Here is a 20,006-nt window from a genome sequence, read left to right on the forward strand (position 1 = left end):
TTGAGGAATGTCCATGCTTTCATCTTTACTGCAGCAAGAAGCAAGAACAATCCTGACTGGAGAAGCTGGCTTCACTGACATGTTGTTTTGATCAATGCTTTAAACAGCAGTTGTAGCATTCCCTTTTCAAAGGCTGCTTGCCTTCCATTTAAATGGAAAAGCTAGCATGCATTAGAATTTAATTTTATTTGAAATGTGCCAAACAAGTAAGTTTCTTTACTTGAAGCAGCTGTCCACATGCAGATAAGGCTGTAATCATGGGGCGCTATAAAGCAGCTATATTAAAGTACAGATACATTTCCATTACAAAACAGCTGGGTTAAATGAAAATACTAAATTAGTAATCTGTATAAAACTACATAAAAAAAAAAACTTTGATATTCCTGCATGTGGTGACCTTAAGTGACTCAGCAAATTAACTCTTCAAAGAATAATTCAAAAAAGGAATGCTTTCTGCTTCTGCCATACTGGATGTATTAATTGCTGCCACCTTCTCAGATTTTTGTGACAGCTGTCACAAATAGAAGAAGAGACTGCAAAGTCAAAGTATTTAAAGAAAAAGACCTACGTGTCTGTGGGGTCTCAGCTGATATTTCAGCTGTAGCCGCGCCTTGGCCATATGTGGAGCGGGCAGCTAGTCGGAAGAAATAGGTACTGAAGGGTTTCAGGCCCTGTAATAAGTAGGATGTGTCAGCCTTAAAGGTGACACGTTGCTAGAAAAGAAAGAAAGTAAAAAAAAGTCATTTATTTTATCCATGTAAATAACATCATTATTTAATGTATAACATTATCTTGAAAATTTGATCACAATATAGATAAAATATTACTTTGTCAGTTTTAGTCATAAAATAGCATAAATGCAGTCATAATACTGTATGTACAATTTAATTTGGTTTACAATCAACTTCTATGATCCCTTTTCTGCACTGTCTGGGGTCAATATGACATATTCCCAAACACAAGAGTGTCTGTAATGCAGGAAAGCACTATCAGATGTTATCTTCCTCCCTTGTGAAGTGGCTAGCTGATTCAGCATCACTTTAGAGCTCAACAACTTTAAATTAGATAAAAGGTATGGATTGGCTGTGAATTAACAAGCTTTGGCTGCACTGCTTAGTCTGAGGTGCCACTTGCAATATCTTCAGTGTTATCATAGAGGCATTTAGATAGTATGTTTATTAATGTTTAATTAACTCAATTGATCTTCCTAGAATATGTGACAGCATAAGCAAGTTAGTGGGGCTGAATGAGTATGTCCAATGGAAGATTCTGAGCTCAAGATCAAGGTGATATAATGTGAGTTGGTGGTCAAACACTCTCCAGAGAGTGCAAAATTATATTTTTCAGATTGTAGTGACATGTTGTGCCACTAAGAGACGGCAAGTTTTATCTGACTAGCTACTAATGATGCTTTATTTTGAAAGATAATGTTAAAATTCACCACCTATCTCTTGCTTCAAAAAACAATATGAGACATAAAAATGGAATGTGAAATGTATAATGATTCACTTAATCAATTAAAATTAATTAAATGAAAAAAAAATGGTGCAGTTAATATATCCGTCTATCCATTAATGAATCCATCAATTTTCTTATCCTGCTTAGTTTAATGAGGTTTACATGAAGCTAGAGCCTAAGTCAGCACCACTGAGGAAGAATCAGTCATGGAAAAGGATAACACTCCTTTCACAGAGAATACTCGCATTTGGGGCCAGCGTGTGGGGTGAGGCGATAAGGTGATCGCCTAGGATGGCGCTTTAGTCAGGGCATCATTTTTATGCAACAAGTATTTTTTTAATATTACAAAATAATTACAGAAAAAATGAAAATATAACTCTTACAAATTCCATACACCAGGTGTCTTATTTGTATATTTATATACACCTTGCACCCCCTTGATACACTGTGATGTCTCAAGCTTCAAAATAAAGCATGTGCATTTCCAAAGTATGGATCAATGATACAGCCAATCATGACTCTCACATATCGTATGGTATAAATATTTATTTGTTATTTTGCATAATGTTAATTTCTGAAATTATATTAAGGTGTCAGTCACATGTAGTACGTGTAAATATCTCTCAAGTTTACACCACACTTGCTCAGTTAAAACAGCAGCCGTTTTTTTTAGCTTGCAGGTTTAGTTTATAAGTGCTTAGTTATTTAGACAAGTGTGTGGGATGAGTGAAAGAGATGATTTTCATTTTGCAAAATTCAATAAAAATATATTTTTTGTGGCGGGGATCAAACAAAAGTGGTTAAGAATTTACATAATTTTATTGCTTCTAATGCTTGTTTTGTGTGTTTGTTTTAAAGTGGAATTCATTTATATATTAGTTTGTTTGTTCAGATTATATACTTTTTGTGGGAGTATTGTAGGTGGATTAAGTTTATTATCTAACTAGTAAGTATATTTGAGGGGGTGGGTGGGGTGACTTCATTTTCCATGGTGACCTTGCTGAAATGCAGTCCACATTCACTCACACCAGGCCAGATTAAGAGTTCCCAATTAAACCAACGTATGTCTCTTGTATGTGGTAACAAAAATGGAATAACTATAGGCAAACCATATACAGTACTGTAAATACAAGTAAAACAGAACAAAGTGACATAGAACAAATACTGAAAACTGAAAGAAAGGTTAGAGACAAAACATTTTGCCTGTCTAGCCTTCTTTAAATGTATCCTCCTATTTGTATATATACATCAATTAATATCTCTGTATATGAATATTAGATCAGATGGACATCATTAATACCATAGAGAAATGTATATATATATATATATATATATATATATATATATATATATATATATATATATATATATATATATATATATATTTACACACACACACACACACACATATATATATATACAGTATATACATATATACACACACATATATAGACATATTCACTGTACCAATTAGTCCCTGCTATAACATGACATGTGATCAGCTATTCCATCTATTACGTGACAAATATGAACTGGACTTTTCCCACAATGTCTTGATTTATACCCAGAATGCTGATGATGGTGAAAAGCAATGGAAAACATTTCACAATAACTTTTTTAAAACATAAAATGTATCTAATGCATAGACACAATGGAAAATTAATGATAAAAAGACAATGGTGAGAATGGGATTGTATAGACCTTTACAGCAGAATAAATGAAGTTAACAAAGAAACATTGAGTGAATCATACAATTCAATACTGTGCGGTGTGTATGAGGCTTTAAGAACACCCACATTGATTTAACACTGTTATAGTGTTACAGTTTGCAAAGGTCTGTAAGAAGCGTCTGAAGTTTTCCCAGGAGGAGAAGAAGACGAAAAACGTAATAATTCTGCTCATCACTGCTCCTCTTCTTCCAATTAAAATAACATCTTCCTGAAAGCCTCCAGTCTCCAAAGCAAGACTCTTCATCTTCTCAAAGTAAGTAAATTTAACTCATTATCTGTGATTAACTGTAATTGTTATTTTTCAAGTGTATTTAAGTGTTTAATGTTACACTGTATTGTGTTACCTTTGATTTTTACTGTAGGTTATCATTTAGTATATGCTGCACTTTTCAGGTCCATATTAGCATTGTATAGAATGCGAGGAATCTTGTATTTACCTATGGGCATAAAATTTTAAGGTAACATGGAAAAATGCAACTTTTGTTCTTGTTGTCTTTGTATTTATCATATTTGTCAAATATATTTCTTCAAAATATTTGCAAATTCGTTTAACATTTTACTTACATCCATTTGAAATTAGGTCAATGACCCTGCAATGGGAAATATAATGTACAGTACTACCGTTAAGTTGTATTATGCAGACTGAAAGATTTTTGCCTGTATGCTATATATATTTTTGTCCTACAATGCACTTGGTACAATTTTATTTGCCAGAAAGAGGAACAATTTTTCTCATTGAGCATAAGGCATACAAAAATATTATCACTCAATAATGGTCAACAATCAAAAATAATGAAAATGCGCTAATTTTGCTTTGATAAACATAGCTGGCTGATTTGAATTCCTGGGAAACATGTTCTGATCTACATCAGTGAAGATGGCTAACAGATTTGGGCTCTTTGAGCTACAGATCTAAGACAACCATGCGTCTAAATGGTGAGAACACCCTGAAAAGACTATTTACAAAGACATATTTTACTGATTATTATAATCTGTGATTTATGGACTGACTGCTAATATGACTGGTATTTATTTGGTGCCATCCAAATAAATAGAGGTCTGGCTGCACACTGAATCTGCAAGCCATTGTGAGATGAGTCACCAGAGAGCCGCACAGTTGATTTTGAATGTGAAGCCTCCAAGAGCACCAAAATAAAACAGTGTATGAAAAGATGGAAGGAAGTTTGAAATACTTACACCAAGATTGCCTGACTATGTAAGCAAGAGAATAAGGCCTAGGAGGACACACAACAGTTGGCAGTTCGCCGGTCAGTTGGATGAGGAACAAGCTTTTAAGAGATATGCTTGGCTTATGGGGGCATCAAAACTTTTAGAGGGAGCTCGAGCCTTGTATTTCTTGTGCCAAAGTATGCTGCTGGAGTCAAAATGAGTTTTGAAGGGTGGTTGGGCTTGAGCCATGCTTGAGTTGAGAGGTAGGATTAAAGTTCTAACAAACAGAAAACGTGAAGAGGCCAGAGATAAAACAGAGAAACAAAGACAGACATGGTGAATACTCTGGTGTAGTGCTGTTAGGACGGGGCAAGTGGGATAGCCACCACAGGAAAGATAGGCCAGCTGCCCAATACAATGGAGCCAACACTTTGTGTTCCCTTCCATGTTACCCTCCAATGTATAAATTACTATAATTAAAATACAACTTCTAATATGTGAGACTTCTTAGCATCATTCAGGGCATGCAGAGATTCCAGGAGGAGGCTTTTCATTTACAATGCGGACATTTTATGTTGTTTCAGTGCACTGAATATGTACATATCATGTATTTTCTACTGCCCCTTTTTAATTCTCCTCATTGTTCTCATGAAAATGGAACTGATTATGCAATTTATCCAATGGAAATACTCCTTAAATTGTTACCAGGGTTGTTACCATAGTGTGTCTTTCTCATTACTGTAACAGATGTACATGATTGCATGTGGAAATTACTCACTCTGTAACCCTTATTAACTTACTGACTTTTGCCTGAAAGGAAAATTCTGTATAAGCAGTAAGATTTAAAATAGAAGTTCATTACAACTGGGTAAACCATGACAAGCAGAGTATAAAGCAAGTTGATTCATTGTACCACCATACTAAGCTTGTGGTTATATGTTATTCACCTCTTCTCCTTGTTCTCCTTTTTTGTAAACAAGTTCATAGTCAAGAATGGCATCTGCTTTGGGGGGTGTCCATGACAACAAAATGCTGGTTTCTGATTTTGCTTCGGCCTTGAAGTTGGTTGGCTGAGCTGGAACTAATGGAACAAAAGAAGTCAAGGTTATAAGAAGTACCAATTTTTATTACCTTAAATCTTTATGTTACAAAATGCAGGTGAAAGGAAATGAGCAAGACAAATACAAAGCATTCCTCATGAGAGGCTAGCAACACAGAAAAATCAAAGAGTGATGAGTTAAACAACTCTGAAGAAGAAAACAGAAAATGACAGGTTTTCACTCATAAGAGCAAAGCATCAATTTATCACAGCACCCATCCTCTGAAATACTGCTTCGACTTCTTGTTCTCCAAGGACAGTATATGATTTGTTTGAAGGAAAATTAGGTAATCAAAGGTGTTTTAAAACAAACCATGAAAAGCAATATGCTACATGGTGAGATTCATTTTAACAACAGCTGTAAATGGCCACTGAACGCACAAAGCCTTAATTCGCTCAATTTAATGTTAAAGCAGACAGTGTTATTCAGTTTTCCTTTGCAAATATTTGCAACAGACCACCATTAGTGTTTTTGTGCAGGGATTTTTTTTTTCAAACTGTCAGGTCTGAAGTATGTGGATTCCAAAATTGTGTCTATAGTCCTCCTTGTCACTTATTTAGTCCCACTGCCACATGTCATGTTTTCCAGGCTTGAGACTACACAGCTTGAAATCAGTCATAAACTTTACAGTCAATGCAATAATGGTAGTTACTTTTGTATTATTTCTATAAGATCAGTCATTTGAAAATATTTTGTATAAGTTAAAATCTAATACCACCGAAACACAACTATAAAATTTATCTTGAGGCACACTAAATAGATTACTTGCCCTATAGAGCTCACTGGCAGAGTGGTCTGGAATGGCCATTAGGCAAAATGTTTTTTTTTAATCTTTATAAAGCAGTTTGAAAATTTTCAGTCATACTTCCCTCCTATAAGTCAACAAGATTAGTACTGTACCAGACTAAAGTTCAATATATGGATTTAAGGATTTTTTGCTGAAGGTGATCATAATGGATGAAATAGAATAACTGCATTTATACCCAAAATACATTAGTGTGTATTACAATTATCTAAGCTGCCAAACTAACACAGTTCACTTAGGCAAAAAAACTCAGCATAAAGTATAGTAAAGGCTCTTTAAATATGTGTAATGGCATTTATATGTTTTTTCCACCTATGCATCCCTCCAGGCATGATAGAAATTTATCTACTGTACCTGTCAAGTTAGCTGGAGAAAAAAGGATGCCACACACTGAGAATTATAAATAGCCTTGATCACATCTCAGTGGCAGGTTAGCAGCCTTTATACTAGCTCAATAAAGTGGAACAGCAGGGGAAGTGGGGGGATGGTGTTTTTATGTGTTTAGACCACCCCATAATGATTTCTGTAACACAGATGTGAATGGGCAATATATCTACAACTCAAACCCAAATCTATTTTTATACCAAAGTATGCCCACTTTCCCAAAGGAATGTTCAAGGGGCACACTGTGCACAGAAACAAAAAAAAAACAAACCATATAAAGCCTGGCCATGTTCTCTGAAGATTGTTAATTAAAGGGGACCCTTCAATTTTATAGCTCAGCCACCCCCAAAATCAATGTGTAGTTATGGTGGTACTGTAGCAGCATACCTCTACAAAAGTATGTGAAAATCAAGTGCTCAAACATTGTAGACTGTTGCAGATGTTCAGCAAAGTAAGCTGGTAACAGTGCTTTTAAAGTTATGTTTCTTTTTTATTCAAAGTTTTATTTCTTTAAAGTTACTAAACACTGTTTTTAGAAAAAGCTATTAGAATATAAATTTGGATTAACACTGTGAAGCAAATGATTCAGTTACCATAAAGGTGGAAACACCAGCTTCATGGTATCACATACTGTTATATAATGACACGATTTATTTATTCTCTTATGTGACTTATCTTCATTTCAGTTCTTCATAACCTTCTGATCTGCATTGTTTCATTTAAAAAAGATCCTATTTAACTAAAAATAAGCAGATTTGAAAAAATCCAAAAAGTAAAATTCTGTTCTCTTGGCTTTAAGAAAATAATAATTACAGAAAGTTTCCTCATCATATAGTGATTGAAACCAAGTGATTCAGTAACAAATCACTGGTGATCATTGTTAAGACCATGTCACCTTGCATGACTTTTCCAGAAATTTTCAGTCATAGCTTTCATTTAAATAATCTTAGTGAGTCAGAGGAAGACAGCAGCATACTCCCATGAGGCCAGTCACATAGTGTGATATGCCCAACAGCTCAATCCAACTAGTCCATGACTTACTCTTTAATCGTAATGGAGGATTCTGTGTGCATGAGAGCTGATAACCAATGAATGCTTACCTGGAAGTACAATTCATATAAAGCAGTGATGAGGAATACGGAATTTGGGTATTCTAGATCCAAAAGACTCCATCCTCCAAACAGAAGCTTGCTTGACTGATGTCTTTTGTTTCAAGTACCACAACAGAATGAAACAAATTTCAAAAAAGGTGCAGCAACTGCAGCTGTTACTTGTCAAGGCCCATTAACCCTTCATACAGTGGCACTGCGTCAGGCAGTACATTATTAGCTGTCACAAGAAGAGCTGAGGATGACTGTGGTGGAAGGTCAGCACACAGTCTTTAAATGTGAAGTGGTCAGAAATTTTTAGTTGAAATAAACTGGTTACTGGAATAGCAAGTAATGTGTGACATGTCCAAAGATTAGACGTCACACAATACAATATCTGCCTTATTCTGTACTTTTTAGTTATTGTCTGGCTTACCTGCTTTTCTCAGACATTAATTCAGCTCAGAAACACTCATATATTTCAAGCTTAATGAGACAGCAATATAGAAACTGCTCATTTAGGTGTCCTGTTTTAATTGAGATTCATTTCAGTTTTACTGTGTGTTTAACTTTATCACTTTGTGTGCTTATGTGTGTAAATGTTTTTGTTCAATAATTTACTGTTTTTGTATTACAGTTGTAAATATGTGTAAACACTCTGAGCTTGTATAAGAATTAATTGGATTGATTTGACATTTGGAAGAACAAATGATATAAATGATTTTCTCTGATATGCATACTATATATAATAAATATACTTTAATCCGGGTGGCACGGTGGCGCAGTGGTAGCACTGCTGCCTCGCAGTTAGGAGACCCAGGATTGCTTCCCGGGTCCTCCCTGTGTGGAGTTTGCATGTTCTCCCCGTGTCTGCGTGGGTTTCCTCCAGGTGCTCCGGTTTCCTCCCACAGGTGGATTGGTGACTCTAAATTGGTGTTTGTGTGTGTCCTGTGGTGGGTTGGCACGCGGTGGGTTGGCACCCTGCCCAGGATTGGTTCCTGTGTTGGCTGGGATTGGCTCCAGCAGACCCCTGTGTTCGGATTCAGTGGGTTGGAAAATGGATGGATGGATATTTTAATCCTGTGACAATGAGCAGGATAAATAGGGCTGTATAAATTGAAAGATGGAGATACTGTATGTGTGGAGATATGCAAATATTACATATACTACAAAGCCAATCCATTCATTTACATAACTTCCCTCTCATATTCTGTGTTATGGGGGCTGGTTCATCGCAGGGCACTTACGTTTCTAGGCCAATTGAAATGTGGACAGTTAACCTAACATGCACACCTTTGGGATGTGGTAGGCAAAAGTGGAGAAAATACCTAAATACAAATGAGTATATGTATATGGATTAAAATACAATCTCAATCCACTGTTAGACATTCTTGTCAGTAAAAAATAAAAATAATCTAGAATTGGCAATTAAAAGTGAAACTGATAAAATTTGCATATTACTTAGAAGAAAAATTCCAATCTGTTTAGGTTTACACAAATTAATACAGCATTGTCTGATTCTTATGGAACAAACAATACACTGCCCCTGTCTAAACTACTACTAATTAAACACTCCTGTAACTTCTACAGTAATGCATGCAGCAGACTTCAAAAGTTCACAGACTGTTGACATTTTGGCTCTGTTGATGATCAAGACAAATATGAGCCCTATTTTCACTGTAGATAAGATACTATAGCAATATGATAAATGAAGGATAAATGGCAAATTTTTGGGAAAAATGAAAAACGCATGTTTTGAATAACCGTTCCGTGAATCGCCACCAAATCTTGGTGGAGGGGCTTGTGTGTCCGAATGATCCTACAAGTTATGTTGTCTGAGGCAATTTCTCCTAATAGGGTCACCCAAGGAAAATTAGATCAAAGTGAAGGACCAGACTAAGTGTGGTTCATATTGACCTCCATGGATAGTCAAATCAAGGACAATAGAGACACTGAGTCCCTTCCCTGGATCCAGGCCTTGGTGGGAGCTCGTCAGCAAATGCCTGGTGGTCAGGCCTTTACCTGTGGGACCAAGCTGGGCACAGCCTGAAGCAGCCTATCCTCCACTGGGCCCACCAACTACAGGTGGACACATAAGGGTCTTTTGCATTGCTTTGAATAAGTGTACAAACACATTAATTAATATATGTTTTCTTTTGATTACAGGAATAATTCCATTTAGATTAGTTGACTATCCACTGTACGTAGAAAAAGGCTACACTGTCCTTTGTAAAAATTTCATTGTTTAAGTATGGAGCTCTCCTTTACCTTTACTCTGTAATGTAATATTTTGTGTAACATGTCTTATGGTATTACACATCATCCATACGCAGTGCATTCAGAGATAGTATTCTGCTGTGACATACAAGATAAAAATTAATGAAAACTCACCTCCAGTCTTTGTTATGACCTGAATGTCACTTGACAATGGCCCATCGCCCACTGAGGTAAATGCCAGAACTTTAATGTGATAGGTTTTCTGTGAGGTAAGACCACTGATTGTTGTGATGCGAGTGTCCCCCACATTGTGTTTCTGCCAATTGTTGACATGTTGACTTGGATCCATAGTGTAATATACCCTGTATCCCTGGATCTGACCATTAGGCTCTTCTGGCTCCTCCCACTGGACCAGGATTGTACTTGAACTCAGCATGCGTGCTGTAACTTGCCGAGGTGCTGTACTAGGGGCTTGCTCAGCTGTCCTTGTTTCCACTGGCTCACTTGGTGGGCCTCTCCCAATATTGTTCACTGCCACCACTCTGAACTCATACTCAGAGTATGGACTGAGACCACCAACACTGTAACGTGTAGTTGCTACCCCATCAATCTCCTTGTAGCCTTCTTCAGATAGCTTAGCTTTATGCTGAATTATATAATAAGAAACAGGCTCTGGGTTTCCAGAGTCCCAAGTCAATGTGATGCTAGTGGCTGTGCTTTCTGTCACAACTGGTGTTCCAGGGGGTTTTGGCAATGCTGAAAAAAAAAAATAGACATTTAGAAAAAATAAAATATAAAAACCACAGCTGTTTAAAAATTTAAATATTACATATAAGTACAATGTATATACAATATATTTGTATGTGTACCGCATATATATACAGTATACTGTATGTACAGTATATACAGTATGTATGTATAAATATTATGTATGTACAATAAAATAAAATAAATGTAATATTTTCACACTTAAAATTTATAAATATACTTAACACATAGTTGGATTATGGTATCTATAACTCATTTTAAAACAAGACTGCTTTTCTTACTTGCTCATAAATAGTGTATTTTTTACACATTGATAGCACTTGTTTTCAAGAGGAACATCGATTTCACCTCATTTCAACACAAATTTTATAGTCTCATTTTATTATCATCATAATTTGTTGCTTCTTGCGGTCATAGTTAAAGTATTATATTGATATATGGCCTCCTTTGCTTGTATTGCCCCATAAAGTCGATATGCTCCAGAAGCAGAACTAAAGAATCCACAAGCTGTGAGGGCATCATCACATCTTTATGATAAAGCTGCAACAAATATAAGACCTACACCTTAATCCATATCACAGATCAAGATACTTGTGTTCTCGTCAACAGGCACCACGGGCTGAATAACAAAACACAAATGTCACACTAAGCAACACATCAGCACACCGAAGAAACATTTTGCTAAGTAACTCCATTACATTTACACATTATTTTCACTTCAATTTAAATCCTAATGGCTTTGCTATTTTTTCACTAGTAAATTGACTGCAGTACTAATATCCATAACTGTGCATATATTCAAAGTGACAAACAAATCACAAAGTGTTCAGTACATTTGTTTACCTCTTACTCCATCTGAGACATTATTAGATAAAGTGATTTGCTCAGAGTTATAAACGGAGGCAGCATTATGAACTGAGCCTTCAACCTTGTGGTTTACAGATCAGTGCAACACATTGCTGACCAGGTCATTATGCTTACCACATAATACAAATAATGCTAATATTAATTGGTTAGGTGTCATTTTTAATGCATTGTACATTAAATGATTAAAAGAATGCTGGCCAGTATTATTCATAACTCTGATTCCAGCTTATATTGTGGATAAAAGAGTCACATGATAATTTATTTGTTGTTGTCACTTTCGTAGGAACTAAGTTAATTTATCATCATAATTATGGGTAAGTACTAAAGAGCTATCTATCATGTGGTTTCATTCTATAATAAAATTTAAAAGACTTAATTACAGTACGAAAGCTTGAAGCTAATTTTTAACCACGATAAATTTGCTATATGTTTCAACAGGTCTGTCTACAAACACACTGTAAGTACACAAATCAAAAACACTGACATGGAGATTACAATCCCCATCAAGCAGCAGGAGTGTGCTAGAATTGAGGCAAAGACATTATCATCAGCACACACAAAATTTTGTAAAGGCCAAAGCGTGATCTTAAAGTACAGCATTTTCTTCTCAACTAATCTGGATAACAGTTTTATAGTCTCAATGGATTACACAATTTGTCTAAGAGTACATCATTTTGTGTCTTAATGGATTGTGTTTCGCCATGATAAGTTTCCAAAAGAAAGTTCTTGCCAATTTATTTGTACAGGCAACGCTAAGTGCTTTGGATACTCCTATTGTGAAACTGTATTCATCACACTGTTATAATAAGTGGGTTCTTCTTGGTCTATTCTTTTCAAAATATAACTTTTCTTGGTCACTAATGAAACACTATACAATAACATACCTTTTTCTTGGTAACCATAACGAGGACCATTAATTATGTGCTTGTAGTAAGAATGGTGCAATAAAAGACCTTCTAACATTATATGTCTAATATAGGGTTGTGGGGGCCCATTGCCTATCCTCGCAATACTGGGTGCAAGAAAGAATACAGTCCTGGACAGAATACTAGGTCACTGAATGGCCCACTTCCTCAGACCCCGAAACTCACACACATAGAGTATTATCAATTTGGAATCGACACTCACCTGGTCCATTTTGTCTTGGAAGATGCGTGAGGAAAACTAGAGCACTCCAAAAGTCTTTGTAGACATGAGAAGAATGTGTAAATGCAACACAGACATGGGATCAGTTAGGCACAGCTCTACCCTCTCCACCAATGTGTGCCACCCATGTCTGTATGTAAAGTACTTTCATTACAGCCAAAAAAGAGCCATTAGACTTCATTATTTTGCATAACAGTTAAAAGGAACAAAAATGCAACTACGTTTAGGCATTTCTTAAAGTGATTTCACTATATTTAGGTTTCTGTGGGACTTGGCTATTCAGCTTGTGGACGGACACATTATTTATGGTGAATATGTGAAGTATTTACAATTTATAAACAGATAATACAATTTATAAACACATAATATGAACTAAGTATGTTTCAAAACATGCCTGAAAAATGGCCAAAAAAAAGCTTAATTTTACAATAAGCAACATTATTAACCTTTTTCAGACCTGTACTATTAATTGTTTAAGGTATTACTCATACCTTCAACAGGTTTAATAGGCATTTAATCATATTATGAAAAACTTACATTTACAGATTTTTTTAACACAGTTTACATTTTTTTGGAATATGTTGTCAAGTTGCTCCGTAGCTGTCAGTATCTTATAACAATTATTGTGGATGTTTAATGCTTGACTTTATTATTATAGTCAATACTAAACTACAACTAAACTAAAATTTGTTACTTAAGTAAATACAACTATTAATATTAATAGGTTTACATTGGTAGACCTAATAATTACAACAAACATCTAATTAAAGTGGCACTAAGTGGAAAAAGGAATTGTAGGGCAGGGTATGCTGTCTTTTCAAACATTTTAGAATTGGCTGTACTCTTGAACGCTTTGTCTGCTCTGTAGAAGCACCATTTTCATAGGGTGCAGACTAAACAGGTTTCAAATACTTACCCTTTTTGAGTGATATATGTTAAACTATTGCATTTCGAAGATCTATATGTATTATGCATTACATTAATTCACGCTTTTGTTTTCAGTCAACTAGATTACTGTAACGCACTCCTCTCAGGACTACCCAAAAAAGACATAAATCATTTGCAACGAGTGCAGAATGCAGCTGCTAGAATCCTAACTGGGAAAAGAAAATCTGAGCACATCTCTCCAGTTCTGATGTCACTACACTGGTTACCTGTGTCATTCAGGATTGAGTTTAAAATTTTGCTTATGGTTTATAAAGCCTTAAATAATCTCGCTCCATCTTATATATCGGAATGTCTGACACCCTATACTCCAAATCGTAACCTTAGATCCTCAAATGAGTGTCTCCTTAGAATTCCAAAAGCTAAACTTAAAAGAAGTGGTGAGGCGGCCTTCTGCTGTTATGCACCTAAAATCTGGAATAGCCTGCCAATAGGAATTCACCAGGCTGATACAGTGGAGCAATTTAAAACACTGCTGAAAACACATTACTTTAACATGGCTTTCTCCTAACTTCTCTTTAACTTAATCCTGATACTCTTTATGTTCAATTCATCATAATAACTATTCATAGTGGCTCTAAAATCCGTACTGACCCCAACTCTCTCTTCTGTTTATTTTTCCTGCACCACCACCACCTACTCAAAGCATCATGATGCTCCAACATTGATGGACTGAAAGCCAGAAGTCTACGTGACCATCATCATCAAGTCCTTCCATGAGAACCCTAAATACAAAGAGGACTGTTTCATTTATGTTAGGTAGATTGGTCTGGAATCCCTACAAATTTTATTTTTTTCTCCAGCAGTCTGGAGTTTTTTTTTTGTTTTTTCTGTCCACCCTGGCCATCAGACCTTACTTATTCTATGTTAATTAATGTTGACTTATTTTTATTTTTTACTGTGTCCTCTATTTTTCTATTCTCCATTTTGTAAAGCACTTTGAGCTACATTTTTTTTTTGTATGAAAATGTGCTATATAAATAAATGTTGTTGTTGTTACTTCATTTGTCAGTTCTAGCCAGTGTGATCTTTATAACAATGAGCTTAATCTAAATTTGGTCAGGTGGATTTATTTACAGGTCTTGTTTGTTTATGGTGTCTCAAAAATAAGCAAAATATTGCTTAGTTAATTCAGGTTAGTGTTATTAAAACAGAAACAGACTTGCACAACAGATTTTATGCTGGCTGTTCTGTATGTTACATTCACTGAACTAACACACTACCCAGGTTTGGTTCCTGTCTTCATACCCATTGCTGACAGGACAGACACTAAATCCCTGTGATCTTGAACTAGCTAACAGTAAGTGCAAGGACTGACTACTTACAGAATAAATAAGACTAATCTGTATAACATAGAATGTCACAAGAATATAATGTGAAAGATGATACACTTTAATACAAAAAGGCATGAATAGAAGGGTTACTGATTTTTTACAGTTGACACAAAAATGAGAAAGTTAAAGCCAAATTCAATTTTGTTAACAATTTACTGTTCTATATCTAGTGGATCAAATTAATTTGTGGAGAAATTAAGGTGCAAAATAAATCCAAACAACTCTGATGGCCTTTAAGCATGATTTGGTTTGAAAATCAAATTCTGTTCCAGTGAAACATAACTATGAAACACATTAATCAACTGAAACCAGAGGTTCGTCAGACCTCAGATTTTTTTCCGGTCCTGCTTGCTATACATGGCATTAGTTGGACATACAGTATGATAATGTTTTATCAGTCAAACACATGGAATGAATAGTCCTACCTAATGAAGTTGGATTCATTGTATATATAGATGAGAGTGCAAGATGAAACTTGTTTTAAATATTAAGAAATTGATAATGCTTGACTTTTCTAAACAACCTCATGACTAACAAAAGGACAGGCTCAGCTGTTAAGGCTATGTGATCCCCAGGTAAGTTCACAAGACTGCTGTATAAGCAATGACTGTAGTCACAGTGGAGATACCCAAAAAAACCTATTAAATAATGGACAACTCACTTGTTTAAAAAGAAACCCTATAATTGAAAAGTTGTTCTTGTTCATGAACCTACCCACTAAATTTCTTAAAAGCAAATCAAGAAAAATGCTGTATGCACTATATGCTTGGGTTCCTAATATTTTTTCTTATTTAAGTGTCTTTTTTCAAAACGATTTTTAATCTTTCATTTATTGAAATCAAGGAGGGTAAAGCCTATCTTGGATACATTGGCACATGGCACAAACCAACTTTTAATGATGTGCCGGCTCATCTTAATATTTTATAAATGCTAGGGAAAAAAAAGCAATTAAAACAGTTACTTATTGACGATGGCATGCTGATAAATCTCACAAAATGAGTTAAAATTAAGAAGTATTTTTTCATCACTACCGTGTTAATAATCCTTTTGTTCAACTTTTTCATTCAGGTTGTGTATAACTTTTAAAAATTTTGGTTTGTTTCATCCACATTAGACAGAAGACTATGGTAGCCTCACAAACAACACAGATAAACAAACTATGGGTGAGTTTAGCTAAAAACACACAGAAATAGTGTGACAATTTACTATTACTGTTTACTACACAAATTATTGGCCAGTCAAATGGAAAACTACATCACCTCCTTTAAATTCCTTATTTTCACTGTTTTAAGAAATGGTTTTAAAAAATTGATTAGTTGACAGTGTCCACAGACAGCAAATCAATAAATCTACGTTTTGCCAACATTATGTGGCGAAAGGGGACATAGCAAGTAGTGACTGAACAGACGGTGACTTTCAAAAGAGCTGATCTAATTACTCAGCAGAGAGTGCAAAGGTAATGCATTTCAAATGCTATTATGTGCTCCTGATTTTAAATGTAGAATTTAGAGCAGGCACCATCAGCTGATATATTAATTATTTAAACCCATCCCTAGTCAAAACCCTTTACTGTCTATTCAGTCTCATATCAATCTGTTAGTTTTCAAATGACTTTTAATTCATTTTTAGGTTTTGGTGACAACATAGCCTATTGAACGTTTTACTGCCTTAGAAACATCCTGCTCTCTTCTGACCGACTCTGATTGATTGTGTAACAGGTCAGATATCAAATAATATGTAACTGTACTTGAATTCTAATCAGTATCACACTAAGTTTGCTATTAATTAAAATTATGTTCTTTATTTAAATACACTCTTATTTATCAAGAAGCTGGAAAGGGGCCACATATTACATGCTGGTCACACATGACAGTAGGAGTTTCCTGAATTCTATACACATGGCAATTATCGCTATTACTACTTTTACCTCTACTACAGATACTACTACTACCATCAGGTATAATCTGAATGTGTAAACTTGAGGATAAGAAGGCATTTCTGTGTACAGCAAAACACAAATAAATAATTTCACAATTTATGGCTACTGTTTACTATAAATTTAATGACCAGCAAATTACATCTCCTGTTTCGAACTCCTTACCTTTCACTGTAATTTGAGAGAAAGCCTCTATAACACCGAGGGTGGACATGGCCACGCATGTGTAATTTGCAGACTGCCTGACATCTGTGAGTTCCAGCACATTTCTGCCTATTGGCATGTCATCCTCAGGAGTCAGGTCTTCTGCGCCTAGCATCCATTTCACATATGGCATCGGTGAACCCACGGCCACACATGTGATATTTACACTGCCACCAGGCATTATCTCATGGTTTGTGGGTGGGATAGAAAATCGAGGTGGAACACGCCGCACTGAAACAAAACACAAACAAGGTAACAACATCTACAAAGAGAGAGGGGTAATGGGACAGGAGGTAATCGCAATTTTGTTTTTACAGCCATATTAAAAAAATATATTAACATTATTCATTATAATATTACCATTAAAGTTAATTTATTTATTATTTTAAAGAATTTAATTTTTAAAGAATTAAATATATTTTCAACTTATTAACTGTATAATTAATAATAAAAATAATAATACATTTTATTTATATTAGCACCTTTCCCATGCTCAAGGCGCTTTACAGAGTTTAAGAAAGAATTAGTTATTATTATTATTATTATTATTATTAATTAGATGCTTATGAAAAAATATTCACACCAAAATCTATTCAGACCTAACAGGGCCCAACAAACTAGCTACAGACTAACAATACACAAACACCATGCAAATAAAGATATCAAAGATATATACATATATCAAGTGAACATCACAGAAGTAAGAACTGGAGGACCAACAGCATGCTTGAGTTGAGTTGAGAAACCAACTTCAATGCTGCATACTTCCAGTTGATGTGAAATAATGTGCCACAGCACATTGTCACATCACATACAGTCCCTGAGAAGACACAGCAAACTATAGTACATGGAAAGTGCAACTCGATTTGTTTTCAAACTCAATCAAAAAGGTGGGTGGATGCAGCCCCAAGATCTCACACTAACACTGAAAACAAACATAATACTTGAATAGATACAATAAATATATATGTATGCATGTACATATGTAAAAATGCACACACATATATATATAAATATGCACATGAAAATAAACAAGGCAAGTGCCTGGTAGAAAAGGAAGGGTTTCTGTCATGCACACAAGCAAATGGCTGACTCTCAAGGACAACCATGCTTAGGAGAGTTGGGAAGGAAACAAGAAAGAAAACAACAATAAAATATATAGTTTAAATCAGGTAGAAACAAAAAGGAAAAATATAAAGAGGTACAGCAACAAAAGGAGCCTGGCTGTAGCATGGGAGTCACAGGGCCGGACAGCAGGGGTTAACCATTTTTATTAACATTGCGTTATGAGAGCAAAACATCATAATTGAACACGGAAAGCTGAATGGGCTTGGAGGTGGGGAAGGAGGAAGGGAGGGGAGGCTCTAATGAAATCCAACACAACTAATTTAAAACAGAGGCAAACGACAGCACTGAAGGTTTGAATTAAAGGGCAGCCCTAATATTCATCTACTTCACTGAATTGACATTGAACAGAAAAAACCACAATGCCATCAACTTAATTTATTCTAAACAGACAGAAATACAGAAAAACGGGGACAAGATCAGTATTCCTGCTTGAATTGTGTGCCATTTATATATCCTTTTAGAGCAGAATAGAGGAAATCAGTGTGTCATTTTTTTTTTTTTGCCTATGTTGATCTGTGCGTCTTTCCACTGGCCTAAAGAGTAAAATGTTAAAATCAACTATTAAAAGTGGCCGACTGGTAGAATAAGTTCAAAAGATGAAAAGACAGGGTAGGTATTGTTCCTTTCAGCACTCTTAAAAAGCAGGGAGAAAGTAAATAAAAAAAAAAACACACACCCCTCCAAAAAAAAAGGTGGGAACCTAAATTCTGAGCAATTTAAGAAAAACATAAAGAGAGAATCCTCAATAAGCGGATAAGCAAAAACACAAGTCCAGAAGAGGTGGCAGATAACATGCTCCAACCAGGCAGCTTGTGGTAACTGCCAGAGGAAACAAGCTTTGGAAAATAAGAGACAAAGCAGGAACACTGAACCGTTGAGGACCAGTGAGTGGGTGGGGTGGGGAAGCATCTGAGGAAGGGGTTTAGGATGAAAATTACACAGAGCAGACCACAGTTTGTGCATATACAGGTTGCCATGCACCCAAAAATGCACATTCTCCCCCATCATGCACAACCAATACAGCTAGACATTTTAAGCAAGACCATTACATTCTCTACATTAATGTGACATTAACCAAAATAAAGAAGAAGGAGGAACAAACCAAAACAAAACAAAACGAAAAAAAAGGCCACGCAATGCAGCTACATTCATTTCATTTGTATTCTTATTATGTGTTTAATATTAATATTGTTTGTAAGGTGGTTAAAAAGTAAAAACACACCAACCTTCTCGCAGCTCTGAGGGATGTAGGGGGTTTGATGCAGAACACAATGAAATGAGGAAAGGAGAAAAACAAGGGAAACACAGAGAGAGTAAAAAGGCCATATCAAGGCTTTCAACTGCTACTTGAAACATCCTTACTAGCTCTCTTTGAAGCCATCCTGCCTCCACTAGGAAAAGTCTATAACTTCTCTGATGTTACCTGAGGTTTAGTAACATTAACTAAAATCATTTCAAATTGTTGATCCTTTTATTTTCAGAATTATAAAGATAACCTTACAGTTACCTATAATCACCTACAATCTTAAGTAAAACAACCACGGACCTATAAATATTGTATAAGCATGAAAATCATGAAAATCTAATGCAAGTTTAAAATAAGGAATAATTATAGATGAAACCAATTAATTAAATTTCAAAATCATGCCATAAGCTACGCAAGGAGTCATTCATTCTGTAGAAATGTACTTAAAATGCTGCAAGTGTTTGAAAAATCAAATCATAT

General features: G+C 35.3%; 1 protein-coding gene across 1 annotated transcript in view; it reads right to left on the minus strand.

Annotated features, from left to right (window-relative positions):
- LOC120532913 (receptor-type tyrosine-protein phosphatase delta-like) overlaps positions 1-20,006 on the minus strand; it is a 468,738-nt gene that overhangs the window by 140,655 nt on the left and 308,077 nt on the right. Inside the window, 5 exon segments of the mRNA XM_039759401.1 lie at positions 569-713; positions 5,306-5,439; positions 10,127-10,708; positions 17,114-17,383; positions 19,507-19,518. Of these exon segments, the coding sequence (XP_039615335.1) occupies positions 569-713; positions 5,306-5,439; positions 10,127-10,708; positions 17,114-17,383; positions 19,507-19,518 (1,143 nt within the window).

Source organism: Polypterus senegalus, chromosome 7 (genome assembly GCF_016835505.1).
Source record: "Polypterus senegalus isolate Bchr_013 chromosome 7, ASM1683550v1, whole genome shotgun sequence".
Lineage (NCBI taxonomy): Eukaryota > Metazoa > Chordata > Cladistia > Polypteriformes > Polypteridae > Polypterus > Polypterus senegalus.